The 17,408-nt window shown below is 37.6% G+C and overlaps 3 protein-coding genes across 3 annotated transcripts; all 3 read left to right on the top strand.

Moving 5' to 3' along the window:
- Positions 1-7,131: 7,131 nt before the first annotated feature.
- LOC105801006 (uncharacterized) lies at positions 7,132-8,395 on the top strand. Its single transcript, XM_052625389.1, has 3 exons — positions 7,132-7,207; positions 7,276-7,594; positions 7,651-8,395. Exons 1-3 carry the CDS (start codon positions 7,132-7,134, stop codon positions 8,393-8,395), a joined length of 1,140 nt encoding a protein of 379 aa, XP_052481349.1.
- Positions 8,396-10,154: 1,759 nt separating this feature from the next.
- On the top strand, positions 10,155-11,702 carry LOC105762027 (uncharacterized). The gene is made up of 2 exons (XM_052625430.1): positions 10,155-10,837; positions 10,937-11,702. Exons 1-2 carry the CDS (start codon positions 10,155-10,157, stop codon positions 11,700-11,702), a joined length of 1,449 nt encoding a protein of 482 aa, XP_052481390.1.
- A 1,552-nt stretch (positions 11,703-13,254) lies between these two features.
- Positions 13,255-16,311, top strand: LOC128035548 (uncharacterized). Its single transcript, XM_052625470.1, has 5 exons — positions 13,255-13,383; positions 13,775-14,301; positions 14,395-14,618; positions 14,712-15,324; positions 15,870-16,311. Exons 1-5 carry the CDS (start codon positions 13,255-13,257, stop codon positions 16,309-16,311), a joined length of 1,935 nt encoding a protein of 644 aa, XP_052481430.1.
- The last annotated feature ends 1,097 nt before the right edge of the window (positions 16,312-17,408 follow it).

Below are 17,408 nucleotides of genomic sequence, written 5' to 3' on the forward strand. Positions count from 1 at the left end.
AATGCTAAAACATGACTCGTCAACTTGATTAGCTCGAAATTTTTTCACTCGATTCAATCGAACGCTCACCCCTAATAGTGAATATTGGGAAGATTTTACTATTCATTGAGGAACGTATTTGTGAGTGCAATTGAGATTAAACATGTTGTCTTTACAACCTAAGTTCTTAGGGGGGAGAACTTAGAGGTAAATGATCTAGGTTTTTAAGATACAAAGTGAGGTTTCTATACTAGGAGAGTGATAGAATTTGAATCACTTGTTGTATTTGGTGTTAAAGATAGTGGATTTACTCACTTAATTAGGCTTCGCAGTCGTAAGGAAAACGGACTGCTTAAACAATTTCTTGTCCCCTTATTTTTATTTTGTTTTCCAAGTACCATCAAAAGTGCCCACTTCCGCTATCATTTTTGCTCATACTTTATTTCTAACAATTATAGACTGATACAAATCAACAATTGGTATAAAAACCTCCCACTTAATGTAACTAGTGTTATTCCTCATGTTGATAGTTGCTTCATATGGAAGTTTGTTGTTCATTATAATTATATAAAATCAAAACAATAGTACAACACCTATTCATAACATCCAATTATTAGGACCCATGCTTATGGCCATTAGTTAAGGATAAACTTCAATGGTTAGAAAGGGACAAACTTGTACATTTCAAATTCTTAGTGACTCAGCAGTGGGCATCCCACTTTGTGTGAAACACAATTGATGTGATTGTCCCTCTATAGATTAAATAGAGTTATTACACCTTTTGATGTTTCAGGTATTTGATTAGCCACCTTATTGGGGTGGAGTTAGAGGGTCTGATAGGGGCTAGCTTTTCTAAATTAGAAATTTTTTATTTGGTATTTGAATATTTAAATTTTTTTTGTCTCAGTTTAGTATTTTAATTTGTTTTTATTGTTTAATTTGATATATGAACTTTTTTTTGTCTCGATTTAGTATCTATATATATTTCTTACCAGAGTATACATATTAGACACTCATTGGGTCATTTGGTTTAGGTACCAAATAAAACATTAAAATTAAACTCAAGTATTAGGCAAGTTTTTGAAGTGGTTGTCTATGTGCCATTGGAAGTAGCCACTTCCACTATACATAAACTTGTATTATTTATTAGCATGTAATTTGACTAAAATATGTTGATGATTTGCTTGCATTTTTTTGAGGATTTCTTTATTATTAAAGAAATATCCAATCAAGCAAAATTACTGTTTAAGGATTCTTATATGATCTACTTACCTTATGTATTGAAAATGTAATCCATGAATATATGAGTTGACTTTATGATCATCTGTATCATTATATTAAGGATAATTTATTATATATTGAGATATGCAATTCACGAAAATATGAGTTGGTTTTATGATTTTTTGTATCCTTATATTAAGGATAATTGATTTGATAAGATTTGAGTAAATCAAAATAAATTAAAAGTTACTTTGTGAAGATGAATTTACGCTCTAAATATAGAAAGCTTGATCAACCACGATAGTGGTTTTATTATTGAGGTAAGTTTTTTTAATTGTCTGTCGAAGTGCCAATGAAAGTGACCACTCCGACTAGCATTTCGATAGGCAACATAACTAGCCCTGGTGATGGAAATCTTTTCAATCAAATCAGTTGGGCAATAGCTTCAATGATTTTGTGGACATTTATTGGCCAATATCTGAAGATTACTATTGCGGAGCAACAAATCTTTAGAGTTTGGATTGGATCAAGCAATTAATTCCCGTACTTTATGGAGATCGAATCGGGAGCATTGAAGACATATCTCTCAAAAGTCCACTTTAGTTTGGTCTTTATTAATATGTTGTATTTAGCTGTTTTAGAGACTCTTTAATAGAGATTAGGATTATAATTGATCTCTAATATATTAGCAAGGCTCGAACTTCTATATATTTCAGAAACTTCTATAGGTTGAGGTATGGCGAGTAGGGGTGAGCAAAACTCAATTTGATTCAAAAATATTGAATATTTTTTTAATTTCAAGTTAATCAAATCGAGTTTTTTGAGTCAACTCAATTAAGTAATTTGAGTTTCGAGTTCGAATCGAGTTGAATTTTGAAATTCGAATAACTAGAATAATTCAAATAACATATTGGTGTAAATATCTTTTTGGTCTCTGTCAATTTTGAAAACGAGCAAATTGGTCTCTCTCTCAACAAAAAATACAAAATAATTCAAAATCATTTTAAAAATTCAAAATATTTATAAAAATTCCAAAATTTATATTTTTAAAATTATAAAAAATTTTAAAAATCTAAAGAATATATAGAGAAAGTTAAAATTTTCTAAAATAATAATTTTGGGGACCTAAATAAGTTAATTAATGATGCATGTTTATCATACAAAAGTATTTTTTATTTTGCTTTGAATAAGTTACATATATATGGTTTCAAATTTATGTGCTTTAATATGGATTAGTTAATATTGTAATAAGATTTTAATTTGACATATTTAATTTTTAATTTAACTCAAACAATTCACTTATTCAACTAAACTTGAATTTCATTTCACTCGACTCGATTCAAAAAATTTCAAATCAAGTTAGGATGCTAAAATAGGACTCATCAACTCAATTAACTCAAAATTTTTTCACTCGATTTAATTGAATGGTCACCCCAATGGTGAATATTGAGAGGATTTTACTATTCATCAAGGAGTGTATTTGTGAGTGCAATTGAGATTAAACAAGTTGTCTTTACAACCTAAGTTCTCAAGGGGGGAGAACTTAGAGGTGAATGATCTAGGTTTTTAAGATACAAAAGTGAGATTTCTATACTAGGAGAGTGATAGAATTTGAATCACTTGTTGTATTTGGTGTTAAAGATAGTGGATTTACTCACTTAGCTAGGCTTCGCAGTCGTAGGGAAACTGAATTGCTTAAATGATTTCTTGTCCCCTTATTTTTATTTTGTTTTTCACAATGCTATCAGAAGGCCCACTTACGCTGTCACTTCTGTTCATACTTTATTTCATGCAATCATAGACTAGTACAGACAAACAATTGGTATCAAATTAGCCTCCCACTTAATGTAGCTAGTGTTGTTCCTAGTGTTGATACTTGCTTGAGATAGAAGATCATTCTTCATTGATACGACACCGTATGTTAGACGAAGCAAATTATGCTTATTGGAAAGCAATAATCAAATCTTTCATAAAGTCCGTTGATCAGAAAGTATGGTAATCGATTCTCAATGTTGGGAGCCCCCATTTTTTATGTTGTTGGTGTCAAAAAACTCCCAAAGCTGAAACTACTTGGACCACCGAAGAATAAAGGCTTGCACATTGCAAACTCAAAGACTCTTAATGCAATCTTTTATGGTGTTGATAGTCTAGAGTTTAAAAAGATTTCTAAATACACTATTGCCTATGAAACTTGATTAATCTTTTGAGATTGCACGTGAAAAACTCAACCTGATGAAACAATCAAAATTGTAAATATTAATTGCCAAATTCGAAATCCTAAGAATGTCGAACAATAAAATTATTGGTTGCACCATCACTTGAAGATACCGTACTGTTGACAAGTATAATTAAAGTATCCTTGCCGAAACAAGAGGAAAAACAAGTGCAAAGGTCAAGTGCGGGATAAAGATAGTGGAAACGAAAAATTGCCACTTCAACTATCTTTTGACTTTTTTTCTTTGATATTCTTCATGTTCATTTTGCAGTTCATGTTCGGGGTTCGTGGTTATCCCTCTTGTAAGGGCCCAATTTTACCCTGGCCTTAACCACAAAACACAAAATAATAAACAAAATTAAAACAAAATCCATAACACAATAGAGGCCCAAGATGGCAAAACCCTAGCCCAATTCAGCTCACAACCAGCAGACCTCGGTCCAGTCGTCTCCTCGTGCCTTCAGACAAGACTCGACGCCCAAGCACGACCGCTTTTGCACCAAAAAGGCTAGGTTTATTCTTCCAATACCCGTTGACCTCACCAAAATCTGCAAACAAGAAACAAGGAAGACAAACATAGAAGCAAGAAAAAAGAAAACAAAAACGACATGTAAATCGGCTATAAAAGGCCGCACCAACCATGTATCAAAAAAGAGGGAGATTTCATAGAGAATCTAATACAAAGAAAAATCAGTTCAAGGTTGATATTTTTAGTTTTTGTTTTCGCTGTTATACTGTTTCTATATTATTATTATTACTATTATTATTATTATTCTACATACAAAGATAAATAAGTAAAGAAAAAAGAGAAAACTGACCGGTTCTCCGAGCTCTGCATCACGAAAGTACGGCTAAGGAGCCACCTCCGATGATAGGTGGTAGGGTTTAACGGTTTCTTGAGGGGATTTTGGTTTTTTATATATTTTTTCACTCTATTTATTTTCACTTATTTTCATTTTTATCAAAAATACGAAAAATAAAAAGAAAAGAACAGAAAGGAAGGATTTTTACCTTCATCGGCGGGCCTCCGGGGTGTAAAAGCCTCAAAATCGAGCTCTACTCAAAAAGAGGAGCAAACAAAGGCCGTTTTGGTTTTTTACCATCATGACATGATGACGGCGCCGTCGCCGGTGGCCGATAACCAGCGCCATGGCTGGAGGAGGGAGGTTTTTTGAGAGAAAAGAGGAAGAGTTTTGATTTTTTTTAGGAATGGGGGCTTAATGAAATTTTTAATGAAATTTGGTTTAAATACCCAAATGAAGCAGTATTGTTTTGGCTGTTTCATTCGGCCTCAAACGACGCTGTTTTTGCGCTACCATGGTGACCGACCCGTCCGACCAGGATCCGCTGCGTTTTTGAGGCTAAGGGTATATTTACCCTTTTAGCCCTCCTTATTTCTCCCATTTTATAATTTAGTCCCTTTCATTAGGTTTATTTTATTTTTAATTTTACCCTAAAATCTTGTTTTGATTTCATTTAAGTCCCTCGAAGTTCTACGTTTTGGTGGATTGGGATATTTTTCACCTCGGTCCCTCTTCTTTCAAGCGCCATGATTAATCCTTTACTTCATTTCTTTTTTATTTTTCCTGTGATTTTGTTTTGTTTTCAATTTAGTCCCTTTTATTATTATTATTTAACTAATTAGTTATTATTATTATTATTATTATTATTATTATTATTATTATTATTATTATTATCATTTACTTATTTATACTGTTTTTAGATTTGTTATATACATATATATATATATGTGTACATACTTATATACATACTTACATATTTCTAATTTTCATATATGTATATACTTACATTTTTATATATCGTTAATCTATATACATGTATACATACATATTTTTATAGTATGTGTAGCATATATGTTTTTTAGTTTATATATATATATATACCTACCTTTATATTTTATATATTTCATAACTTTATATATATACATTAGTATACACATACATATTTACATATATATTTACGTACATAGATTTTTCACACTCTCATAATTTTATGCTTACGCATATATCTTTTACCTTTTATAATCTTATTCATTTATTTATTTATTTCATTTTCATTATTGATTCGAATGAATGCTTTAATTTTACTTGCTTGTATACATTATTGATTTGTACTTTTATTTATCTTATTTTTGTTGCAATTGCTAGTATTATTTTTACACTATTGTATCCAATATCGCCTTGTTACAGTATTAACATCGTGTTTTATTAGATTAATTTATTTCAATGCATAAGCTACAATTTTTGAATAAGCAAAATCTTGTGTTTGGATTTGAGAATATCGTACCCTAACTTACTGGGTCTCGATTTTCACAATAAATCTAAATACACGAATCTTTTCAAACTCAAGTTCTAGATGATCTCCGGCATTAAAAAAGATCGTGTCCTAACTTACTGGGCATGATCCCTTTTCTAAACCCGAGATAATTAAATATCTTTTCTAATAAATTTTTGGCATTTATTCTCGTATCGAGAATTCGAGACATTGTGTCCTAACTTACTGGATATGATTCTTTTTCTCGATTAACGTGAAATATGCCTATTTTCCCAAAAAAATTTAACATTTCAATAAAGTATTGTATTTTTAAATCTCTTTAAAGTTTTCAATTTTCGACTTCAAGACATTAAGTAATCAACTAGGTACCAATTTTGGGCGTTACGAGGGTGCTAATCCTTCCTCGTACGTAACCGACTCCCGAACCCATTTTTCTGAATTTCGTAGACCAAAACCGTTGTTTTAATAAAATTAAATTGTTTATTAAAAACAACCCCTTTTACGAGGTGGCCCGATCACACCTCACAAAAAAAGATTGGTGGCGACTCCCGTATTCGTTTTTTAAAACCCAAGTCGACCCCATTTTCAATCAAAAAAATGGTGTCAACAGCTTGGCGACTCCGCTGGGGATCAAAAATAAGAGAGTCGAGCCATTTGTTGATTACTTTGTCTTTTTGTCAAAGATTAAAAACTTGATACGATCCTTGTGTTGCATTTCATTCGTCTTTATTTCAATCTTTATCATCTTGTTTATAATTACTGCGTTTAGATGTATATTTCTGCACATTGCATTGCATGACCGTTGGTCACACCTTTTAAGTGGGAGTGAGAAGCTACGCCTTCGTGAGGTTTTCACCTCCGCATGGGATAGTGAATCACTTCCGGGATACATCTGTACCTATGTCTTCATGAGATTTTCATCTCCGCATGGCCATAGGGAAATGTATTCCCCTAAACTGAACTCAGTCCGTATGAGCCTATAATGGGTGAGGATTGAGGAATCTGTTGGTTCAGGTACCCTTACTTTAGAACCGAACCACATGTAGTGAGCCATAGGAACCCACCTAGATGGAACTCCGCTAAACCTTAGCTCTTACCCAAATGGATGCTTTATTTATCATCATTTACTCTAGATATTATTCTGTGTTTAATACTGATTTGTTTGTTTGTGATTGCATGGCATTTTCATTTTAAAAGTGGTGTCGATTCACGTTCAGTATCTAGATAGAAAGCTTATCATGGAAAAGGGGTTTCTTGATAAAGTAGAAGATAATGCTACGGTACATGAATATGAAATGAGACGACACAACGAGAGAAAGGCGATAGTCTTACCACGGGACACATGTCGAATTGTGGGATTTCGCCGTGTCGGTGTAATCCGAATGACCTTCGAGAAATGAAAGAAGTCTAGGATCGATGGGATGTCGAGACCAAGCGGTGTTTCTATTGCAACTACGGTGACGCCTTATCTCGCTTTCAAAGTGTCAAAGTGGACAAGTATTTATTTCAAGCCCTTGCTCAATTTTGGAATCCCGCCTATGGTTGTTTCACTTTCGGAAAAGTAGACTTGACGCCTACTGTAGAGGAGTATACGACCTTGCTTCGGTGCCCAAAGATTCAAGTCGACAAGGCTTATTCTAGAGCTGCTGGGGCCCTTCCGTTATTAAAGAAACTAATGAACATTACTGGGATGAGTGAGCAGTGGGTTGCTGCCCGAATCCAGCAGAAAGGCGATAGTAAATGCGTTCCTTGGAAAAGCTTGCGAAATTTGGTGCTGGTACATCCTGATGTAAAGAAAAGGGTCGATGTGTTAGCTTTAGGTATCTACGAATTAGTGGTCTTCCCCAAAGCATTAGGACATATAGACGAGGCCGTTTCTGATCTGTTTGACCGGCTTGGTAAAGGGTTACTCCGTTAAAACATCTTGGTGAAACTTTCAGATCTTTGAACGCATGCCGGAGAGTTGGAGAGGGAAGGTTCATTGGATGTGCTCAGCTCTTACTAGCATGGTTTCATAGCCACTTCTGGAAAGTAGAAAAGATCTCTTATCGGGTATTCTCTGATAGCTACTCTCCTTTAGAAGAATTGGTAACCACGCCAAGAAGGGATGACGTTTCAGAAGAAAAGTGGATGGCGATACTCCAGAATCTCCGAGATGAAGATATTGAGTGGAGGGCTCCTTGGCTAATTCCTGATGAGATTTTATACAGGTGTGGAGATTTTGACTGGGTTCCTCTGCTCGGAATATGGAGAGCTATCGGATATGCTCCTCTGCTCGTATCAAGACAATTCAGATCACGACAATTTATACCAGCAACACAAGGGTTGGCCTATTGTGAATTTTCCTATAAGGAGGACAATTACAAGAAAAGGGTTCGAGAAATGTCTAATACCTGGAACCAGACTCGCCGAATGAAAATATTAACTGTAGGACCGGTGATGACCCCCGAGTATAGTCAGTGGCGTGATCAAAGGGTCAACGATAATATCCCAGCATCAAGTCCAGAAACTGCTCGATCTTTAGAAGAGCACCTACAAATATTGCCCTCAGAGATAGAAATCATCAAACAAGAATTTGAAAAGAGGAGTTTAGAGTTAGGGAAGAAGATAGAGCAACTAGAGGAAGAAAAACTACGATTAGAAATTTGGATGTGGACATTCAAAGACCGGAGGCCGACAAATTGAGAAAGGGAAAGAACAAGGCGAAGAAGATTTAGACGAACCAAGACGGACTACAAGAAGCTGCGTAGGTCTATAAGAACTGCTGGCTTGGGTAAAACGCCAGAACAATGGCGACAGGAAATTCAGGAGGAAAAAACGAAAGCTAATCAGTGGGAAAAGAAATTTCAAGTTACTCGAGCTCGAGAAGTTACTTTGGGAGAAAGTCTACTAGTCTGCCAAAATGAGAAGACGGAGTTGAAAGTCCGAGTAACAGAACTAGAAAGATCGCTTTACCAGTACCGTAGTCGTAATTCTACGGTTGAATTAAAGGCAAGCTTAGACAAAATTGAAGGATTAAAAGGACAAGTAGGAGAGCTCGAGGATGCGTTGCAAATAGTAAACTCCGAATAGAGCTTCTGGAAAAAAGTAATGAGCAGTGGCAAGGGCAATTTCATCGATCTCAAGATCAGATCAGAGAAAGAGATTATATTATGGGCGAAGCGGTGGCTCAAGTACGCGAAGTAGCTGATCATTTGCAGACCCTAGCAGTTTAGGCTGATTTATTAAGTTTGAAGTACGAGTGAGTCGACCGGGCCGTGAATTAGCTTGGCTTAGAAAGGTTAAGGCTTTGGCGTGAGAGCAAAGCCATATATGTAATCTGTTTTATGTAAAGAAACTTCTTTTATAGTAAAGTTTTCTAATGAAGTTGAATTAGAATCAGTGCCTCTTTTCGCATTCTTTTCATGCATTGCATCACATCATATGCATTAATGACCATTAAAGAACCCTAATCGAGTAAAATTATTTCAGTTAACCTGGAAAACCAACAAGGTTACGGCACCCGAGCTAAGTCAAAAATTATGGACCAAAGACTGGAAAAGCTAGAGCGACTTCAAAAGGAAATACAAGACCAGTTGCAGGCGCAAATGAAGGAGCAGATAGAAAAGATTCAACATGACATAGAACAAAAGATGCAGGAGTCTCAAAATGATCTGATAACTAAGATGACGCAATTATTGAAGGGAGTAGATAAGGGGAAAGGACCTGTGATTATTAATGAGGAAGAAAACAATAGCGAACCACTTTATCCTCCAGTTTCACGCCTCACGCTTGAGTTCAAACCGAAGTTGCATCCACGAAGACCCTACGTGCCGGTTAGGCCTCATCGGCCCAAGCGATGCTTCAATACCAATGAATTTTCAACCGGAGTGGGCTCTAATCACGAGTTAGCCGAATAATATTGCTATCCAGATCTTGATGAGATGGTGAAAAGGACAAGGCGAAGGAGGAACTTCCAAAACAACTTGAGGAGAAATGGAAATGGATAGAAGAGAAGTTTAGGGCAATAGAAAGCATTGAAAGCTATCATGGGATAGACGCAAAAGACCTGAGCTTGGTTCCGGACTTGGTGCTACCTTACAAATTTAAAATGCCAGAATTTGAGAAATATAATGGGACCAGTTGCCCTGGAGCCCATATTACTATGTTTTGCAGAAGAATGACGGGGTATATTAATAATGATCAATTATTAATACATTGCTTTCAGGAAAGTCTTACAGGAGCGGTGTCAAAGTGGTATAATCAGCTGAGCAGAACAAAAATCGCTACTTGGAAGGATTTGGCACAGGCTTTCATGAGACAATACGATTATGTCTCAGAAATGATGCCTGACAGGATAACTCTGCAGAATTTAGAAAAAAAATCGAACGAAAGCTTCAGATAGTACGCGCAGAGGTGGAGAGAGGTGGCGGTTCAGGTACAACCACCGCTTTTAGAAAAAGAGATGACGACGCTTTTTATTAATACATTGAAGGCCACATTCATTACTCACATGTTGGGAAGTGCTTCAAAGAATTTCTCGGATATAATCATGAATGGTGAAATGATTGAGCATGCCATTAAAAGTGGAAGAATAGATGGAGGGGAGAATAATAGAAGGGCAGCCCCGAGGAAAAGAGAAAATGAAGTGAATAATGTGAATGCCTACGGTAGGTCAATTACTGTGAATCAACCAAAGAAAGTGGCTGCTAATCAACCGGGATCGTCAAGACAAGAGTCGAGAGCTAGGCAAACTACTGAAAAGCCCCAATTCACGCCAATCCCAATGTCATACAAGGAATTGTATCAGACTTTATTCAATGCACATGTTGTCACCCCTCGTTACTTGAGTCCTCTACAACCCCCGTATCCAAAATGGTATGACACGAATGCACAATGTGATTATCACGCGAAAATTTCAGGGCACTCAATAGAAAATTGTACAGCTTTCAAGAAGGTAGTGGAAGGACTTATCAAGTTAGGTGTTGTTAAACTTGACGACTCACCTAACGCAGAAAATTTGTTACCTAATCACGCTGATAAGGGGGTGAATATGGTGAGCGAAGGTACGAGTGGAGAAGTCAAGTCTGACATTGCTGAAGTAAAAACTCCGTTGAAACGGGTCTGGAAAGAGATGGCAAAGAGAGGGTTAGTTATTTCAAATTTTGAAGAAGGGTACGAGCTGAGAAATTATTGTGAATTCCACCATAAAACAGGGCACGAAATCTAAGAATGTGAAGGATTCAGGGCTTTGGTTCAAAGCATGATGGATAACAAGGAGATGACGTTTTATGAAGAGGCGGAAGAAAGGAGGAGCATATGCGCGACAGAGTCAGGAACAGGAACTCCGAAAATAAATCATCCTGTGGTCGTTATCTCATGCCCTAAGGGTAATGAAACTAGGGCTCAGGCAACACCGAAAGTTGTAATTCAAAAACCATTAAATTTCTTGTATAAGGATAGCAAAATGGTGCCGTGGAATTATGGGTGCAATGTGACCATCTTGGGAAAAGAAGCGGAAGAAAGCCAGGAAATAGGTTCTTACACACGCAATAGGAAACGATATGACACTCAAGCAGAGTCGTCCAGGGAAGAGAATTGGAAGAAAGAACAGAGGAAAGGAAAAGCAGCAGGAGTTGAACCATTGGTTAATGAACCAATAAAAGAAGAGGAGGCAAAAGAGTTTTTGAAGTTTCTGAAGCACAGTGAATACAGTGTTGTGGAGCAACTGCACAAACAGCCAGCCCGCATTTCTGTATTAGCTTTACTTCTAAGCTCAGAAATACATCGGAATGCGCTTCTGAAGGTACTAAACGAAACATATGTGGCCGACGATATATCGGTAAACAAGCTAGATCGGTTGATCAACAACATAGGCGCTGATAATTTTATCTTCTTCAATGATGACGAAATACCATCCGGAGGAAGGGGTTCTACTAAAGCCCCGCGTTCATCGTCCGATGCAAAGGATACACACTCCCGGGAGCCCTGGTTGATAATGGATCTGCACTGAATGTATTGCCTCTATCCACTCTTGGTCGATTACCGGTGGACAGTTCGCACATGAAAGCATGCCAGAGTATAGTAAGGGCATTTGACGGAACAGAAAAGAAGGTTATGGGGAGAATTGAGGTACCGTTAAGAATTGGTCCTATCACTTATGATGTGGACTTCTTGGTAATGGATATTAGGCCTTCCTACAACTGTTTATTGGGAAGACCGTGGATACACTCATCGGAGGCAGTACCTTCATCATTACATCAGAAGGTGAAGTTGGTATCGGAGGGTCGGTTGGTAACAATAGATGCAGAGGAAGATATTATCGCAATGATGACCAGTGATACACCTTATGTGGACATCAACGATGATGCACTGGAATGTTCTTTTCGGTCGTTAGAATTTGTGAACGCGATATTTATTGCGAAGGGAAGCAGAATTCCAATACCGAAAATATCCAGGACCACCAAAATGGGGTTGCGATTGATGGTAGGAAGAGGAGTCGCACCAGGGAAAGGACTGGGAAAATATCTTCAGGGAAGGATTGAAGCCCCAATGTTGAAGGAAAAGTTCGATAGTTTTGGCTTAGGATACAAGCCAGACATGAAGCAGAAAAAGAAAGAAATAGAGAAGAGACAAGAGAAAAGAAGCGCACGTTTGAGCGGATATGAAGCTAAGTGGGAGCCTTTAACCTTTCCCCACATATCTACATCCTTTGTGTCGGGAGGATTGATTCATTCTGAGTGCGGAGTGTCCGGTAGCAAAGGTATTGAAGGAATGCTGGAAAATGTTCATATCAACACTGTGGAAGCAGTAAAAAAAGGACCTTGTTGGAGTCCGCCCTTATGAGCAGGGGAGCGAGCTAAACAATTGGACTGCTGAAGAAATCCCTGTAGTCTTTAGGGCTTATTCAGAGTAATGCTCAAAACATTCCTGTTGTTTTGGCCTAGGAACGATATGAAATCTTTTGTGAAATAGGCTTTGGGCCTAAATATCATCATTTTAATGAAATACATATCTACATTCATCTCGATCAGTCACTTTTTTCCTTTACATATAAATAAATACTTTTCATTTGATTAATTGTCTTACAAATAATTCTTTCATTTGTAACTCTTTTGCATAAATATTCATTCATAAATTTATATATTCTTGGTATATTCTTTGGTATGCCTTCATAGGTCTTCAGATATCAACGACATGAGTGATGCTGTTTCAAACAAGGAGCCTATTTTTGAGCAAGAAATGCGTTTGGAGGGATCTCACGACTTTGAAAATGACGAAGATTATGGTGTGTCTCCGGACTTACTAAGAATGGTGGAAGAAGAGGATAAACAGATCCTACCTCATGGGGAATTATTGGAAATTGTGAGCTTAGAGGATGGAAAGGAGGTGAAAGTTGGTACGAAAATCACTGCAAAGACAAAACAAGACCTCATTAATTTGCTCCGAAAGTTCAAAGATGTTTTCGCGTGGTCGTACCAAGATATGCCGGCTAAGATCGACATTGTGGTGCATCGTCGCCCATAAAAGAAGATTGTAAACCCGTTCAACAGAAGCTCAGGAGAATGAGACCTGATATTGTGTTGAAAATAAAAGAAGAAGTCAAAAGGCAATTCGACGCCGGATTCTTACAAGAGGTCAATTATTCGGATTGGGTAGCAAACATCGTCCCTGTTCCTAAAAAAGATGGAAAGGTACGAATGTGTGTGGATTATAGGGATTTGAACAAGGCGAGTCCAAAAGATAATTTTCCACTGCCTCACATTGATACCTTGGTAGATAACACGGCGGGCTATTCATTGTTTTCTTTCATGGATGGCTTCTCTGGGTACAATCAAATAAAGATGCATCCTGAAGACATGGGGAAAACCACATTCATTACCTTATGGGGAACATTTTGTTACAAGGTAATGCCCTTCGGATTGAAAATGCGGAGCAACATATCAAAGAGCTATGGTGACTTTGTTTCACGACATGATGCACAAGGAGATCAAGTCTATGTGGATGATATGATTGCGAAGTCTAGAACGGAAGAAGAGCATGTTCAAGTCTTGAAAAGTTATTTTGAGATTGAGAAAATTTCAGCTCAAGCTTAACCCGGCAAAATGCACATTTGGAGCCAGATCAGGGAAGTTATTAGGCTTCATAGTTAGCAAAAAAGGGATTGAGGTTGACCCAGACAAAGTAAAAGCAATACGAGATTTACCTCCCCCGCGCACGCAGAAGGAAGTTCGAGGTTTCCTGGGGAGATTGAATTACATTGCTCGATTCATCTCACAACTGACGGAGAAATGTGATCCGGTATTCCGTCTCTTAAAGAAGCATAATCCGGGTGAATGGGATGAAGAATGCCAGAGAGCTTTCGATAAGATAAAGCAGTACTTGGTTAATACTCCAGTCTTATCGCCACCAAGTCCAGATAGGTCATTGATATTATATCTAACAGTGTTGGAGAATTCCATGGGATGCGTATTAGGCCAACATGATGAGACGGGAAAGAATGAAAATGCAATATACTATCTCAGCAAGAAATTTACTGATTGCGAAATGAGATACTCATCAATTGAGAAGTTGTGTTGCGCTTTAATCTGGGCAACCCGAAGACTAAGGCAGTATATGTTGTATCATACGACTTGGCTGATTTCAAAGTTGGATCCTTTAAAGTATATGATAGAATCTACTGCTTTAAACGGGAGAATGGCTAGATGGCAGATCCTGCTCTCGGAATTTGACATAGTATATGTAAGTCAGAAGGCCATAAAGGGAAGTTCGATAGCTGACTTCTTAGCTAGTAGAGCCTTGGAAGACTATGAGTTTTTGAACTTCGATTTTCCAAATGAGGACTTGAAGTATGTGGCGAATACTGAAGAGAAGCCTCGAATGGGTAGCGTATGGAGGTTAAATTTTGATGGAGCTTCGAATGCTACGGGTAATGGAATTGGGGCAATCTTGGTATCCCCAAATGGAGATCATTATCCTGTTGCTAGCAAGTTGGACTTCGATTGTACTAATAATATGGCAGAATATGAAGCATGTATTATGGGCATTCGTGCAGCCATTGAACGAAACATCAAAGTGCTAAGAGTATATGGGGATTCTGCATTGGTGATATACCAACTAAAAGGGGAATGGGAAACTAGAGACCCTAAGCTAATTGATTATAGAAAACTAGTTCTCGAATTGGCTGGTGAGTTTGATGATATCACCTTTTGTTATCTCCCGCGAGAGGAAAACCAGATGGCTGACGCATTAGCTACTCTAGCTTCGATGATTCAGGTGAATAGACTCGAGGTAATGAGGCCTATTCAGATGAGTATCTATGAGACCCCAGCTCATTGCTGCAATATTGAAGAGGAGGGAAAAGATGATTGTCCTTGGTATCAGAATATCCTACAGTACGTGAAGGATCGGGAGTACCCCAATCAAGCGACAGAGAATGACAAAAGAACTCTGAGAAGAATGGCCATCGAATATGTCCTAGATGGGGAAGTGTTATACAAAAGAAGGAAGGATCAAGTATTGTTAAGATGTGTGGATGCCGTGGAAGCTAAGAAAATATTGGAGGAAGTACATGAGGGTATTTGTGGGACGCACGCCAATGGTTTTATGATGGCCAGACAAATCATGAGATTTGGGTACTATTGGCCCACCCTGGAGGGAGATTGCATAGATTACGCCAAGAAATGCCACAAATGCCAAATTTACGAAGACAAAATACATGCGCCTCCTTCACCTCTTCACGTCATGAACTCTCCTTGGCCGTTTTCCATGTGGGGTATGGATGTTATTGGGCCAATATCACCAAAGGCTTCTAATGGGCATCGCTTCATCTTTGTGGTCATTGATTACTTTACCAAATGGGTAGAGGCTGCTTCATACGCAAATGTCACGAAGTCGTGATTAGCAAATTCTTGAAGAAAGAGATTATTTGTCGATATGGAATGCCCGAGAAAATTATATCCGACAATGCGTTAAATTTGAATAATAGCACAATAGCTGAGGTTTGCAGCCAATTTAAAATCAAACATCATAACTCATCGCCATATCGTCCAAAAATGAATGGTGCAGTGGAGGCGGCTAATAAGAACATCAAAAGGATCGTGGGGAAAATGACTGAAACTTACAAGGATTGGCATGAGAAGTTATCATTTGCTCTCCTTGCCTATCGAACATCTGTTAGAACTTCTACCGGAGCAACACCTTTTTCTCTGGTATATGGAATGGAGGCGGTATTACCCATTGAAGTTGAAATCCCCTCTCTACGGGTACTATCTGAATTACAGTTGGACGAAGCCGATTGGATCCAATCTCGGTACGATCAGTTAAACCTAATAGAAGAAAAGAGCCTTAGAGCTATTCGTCATGGGCAAATGTACCAGAAACGAATGATGCGAGCCTATAATAAAAAGGTCCGCCCCAGAGAGTTTCGTGAAGGAGACTTGGTGCTAAAAAAGATTCTCCCCATGCAAAAGGATTCGAGAGGAAAATGGATGCCAAATTGGGAAGGTCCCTATATTGTAAAGAAGGCATTTTCCGGTGGGACTTTAATCCTATGTGAGATGGATGGCAAAAGTTTGCCAAACCCTGTAAACGCAGACTCCATCAAGAAATATTTCACTTAAAAGGAAAGAGAACCAAAGTGAAAACCCGCAAAGGGCGCTTTGCTTCCCAAAAAAAAAACTTTGGAGAGGCCAAGGTGAAAACCCGCGAAGGGCACCTTGAGGCCAAAGGGGGCTTAAGTCGAAAACCCAGAAAGGGTGGCTCAAGTATTGATCGAGTTGGGGCATAAGGTGATGTGAGCAGATCAAATTTTGATCATGGGCATGTGAAGATCTTGCTTTACCCGAACCAACAAGAAATGATATGCGACGTCTTGGAGCATTGACAGAGTATTGCAGATCTCCTAAACACATGTTAAACTCCGAATGGTCTTCAGAAAGTTTGTACAGAGAAATTCAAGCTGCGATAACTGGGGCACCTAGTTCTTATTGTATTTATATGTATATTCTTGAAAATACGTTTTTCTTTTTGCTAAGATACACATTCTCAATCCACTTCTTTGTTATCTTTCTTTCACTATCTTCGATGTTTTATTTCTTTTTGATTTATGATCAGAACCAGCTTTATTCTTGTCCATTGTTATGACCTTTTTGCAAACATGTCGTATGGACTAATAAAACTTTCACAAAGGAAGTTTTGTATATTACTCTGAAAAGTTTCTAAATAATATAGGAACCCGAGACAAGACAATTGTTTTGAACACCAAATTTAGGAGTTGAAAATTTGAGAAGGAAGAGTCTAAATTTAGACTTTCTCCTTGGATTATGTTGTCAAGTGCATTGATTGAACAAAATGACAAGGAGTAGCGTTAACAAAAGCTTAAATAAACAAGCAAGCAATGATCACCAAGCAATAGGAAGAAGTTTCCTTGGAGAAGAATTTTTTTTATAAGCATTTGGTATGACATCATTAGAATGGTATAAAGGACCAAAGAATTTCACATCATGTATCCTCAAATAGTGAATGAGAAGATTGAGGAAAAGCCACATATTTTTACCCTTAGATTACGGTGGAAGAATGATGGTATAAATTCTTGTGCCCCAGTGGATGAAACTTTAAGGTTTACAATGGGAGGCAACCTGGCTAATTGTTTCTTCAGAAAAGCCAGTCAGGCGAGAAGGCGTTGTAGCACGTCAGTCGCAAAGCTTTAATGAACTTC

The sequence above is a fragment of the Gossypium raimondii genome, chromosome 1 (genome assembly GCF_025698545.1).
Source record: "Gossypium raimondii isolate GPD5lz chromosome 1, ASM2569854v1, whole genome shotgun sequence".
Lineage (NCBI taxonomy): Eukaryota > Viridiplantae > Streptophyta > Magnoliopsida > Malvales > Malvaceae > Gossypium > Gossypium raimondii.

Excerpts from the sequence above, each read along its gene's own strand:
- LOC128035548 (XM_052625470.1), top strand. The coding sequence starts at position 13,255 with ATGAGACCTGATATTGTGTTGAAAATAAAAGAAGAAGTCAAAAGGCAA. Across the intron at positions 13,384-13,774 it reads TTCCTAAAAAAGATGGAAAG|CTCAAGCTTAACCCGGCAAA; the intron begins GTACGAATGTGT and ends AGAAAATTTCAG. Across the intron at positions 15,325-15,869 it reads AGACAAATCATGAGATTTGG|AACTTCTACCGGAGCAACAC; the intron begins GTACTATTGGCC and ends AACATCTGTTAG.
- LOC105762027 (XM_052625430.1), top strand. The coding sequence starts at position 10,155 with ATGACGACGCTTTTTATTAATACATTGAAGGCCACATTCATTACTCAC. Across the intron at positions 10,838-10,936 it reads AAAGAGATGGCAAAGAGAGG|GGCTTTGGTTCAAAGCATGA; the intron begins GTTAGTTATTTC and ends TGAAGGATTCAG.
- LOC105801006 (XM_052625389.1), top strand. The coding sequence starts at position 7,132 with ATGTCGAGACCAAGCGGTGTTTCTATTGCAACTACGGTGACGCCTTAT. Across the intron at positions 7,208-7,275 it reads CAAAGTGTCAAAGTGGACAA|ACTTGACGCCTACTGTAGAG; the intron begins GTATTTATTTCA and ends TCGGAAAAGTAG. Across the intron at positions 7,595-7,650 it reads GACGAGGCCGTTTCTGATCT|ATCTTTGAACGCATGCCGGA; the intron begins GTTTGACCGGCT and ends TGAAACTTTCAG.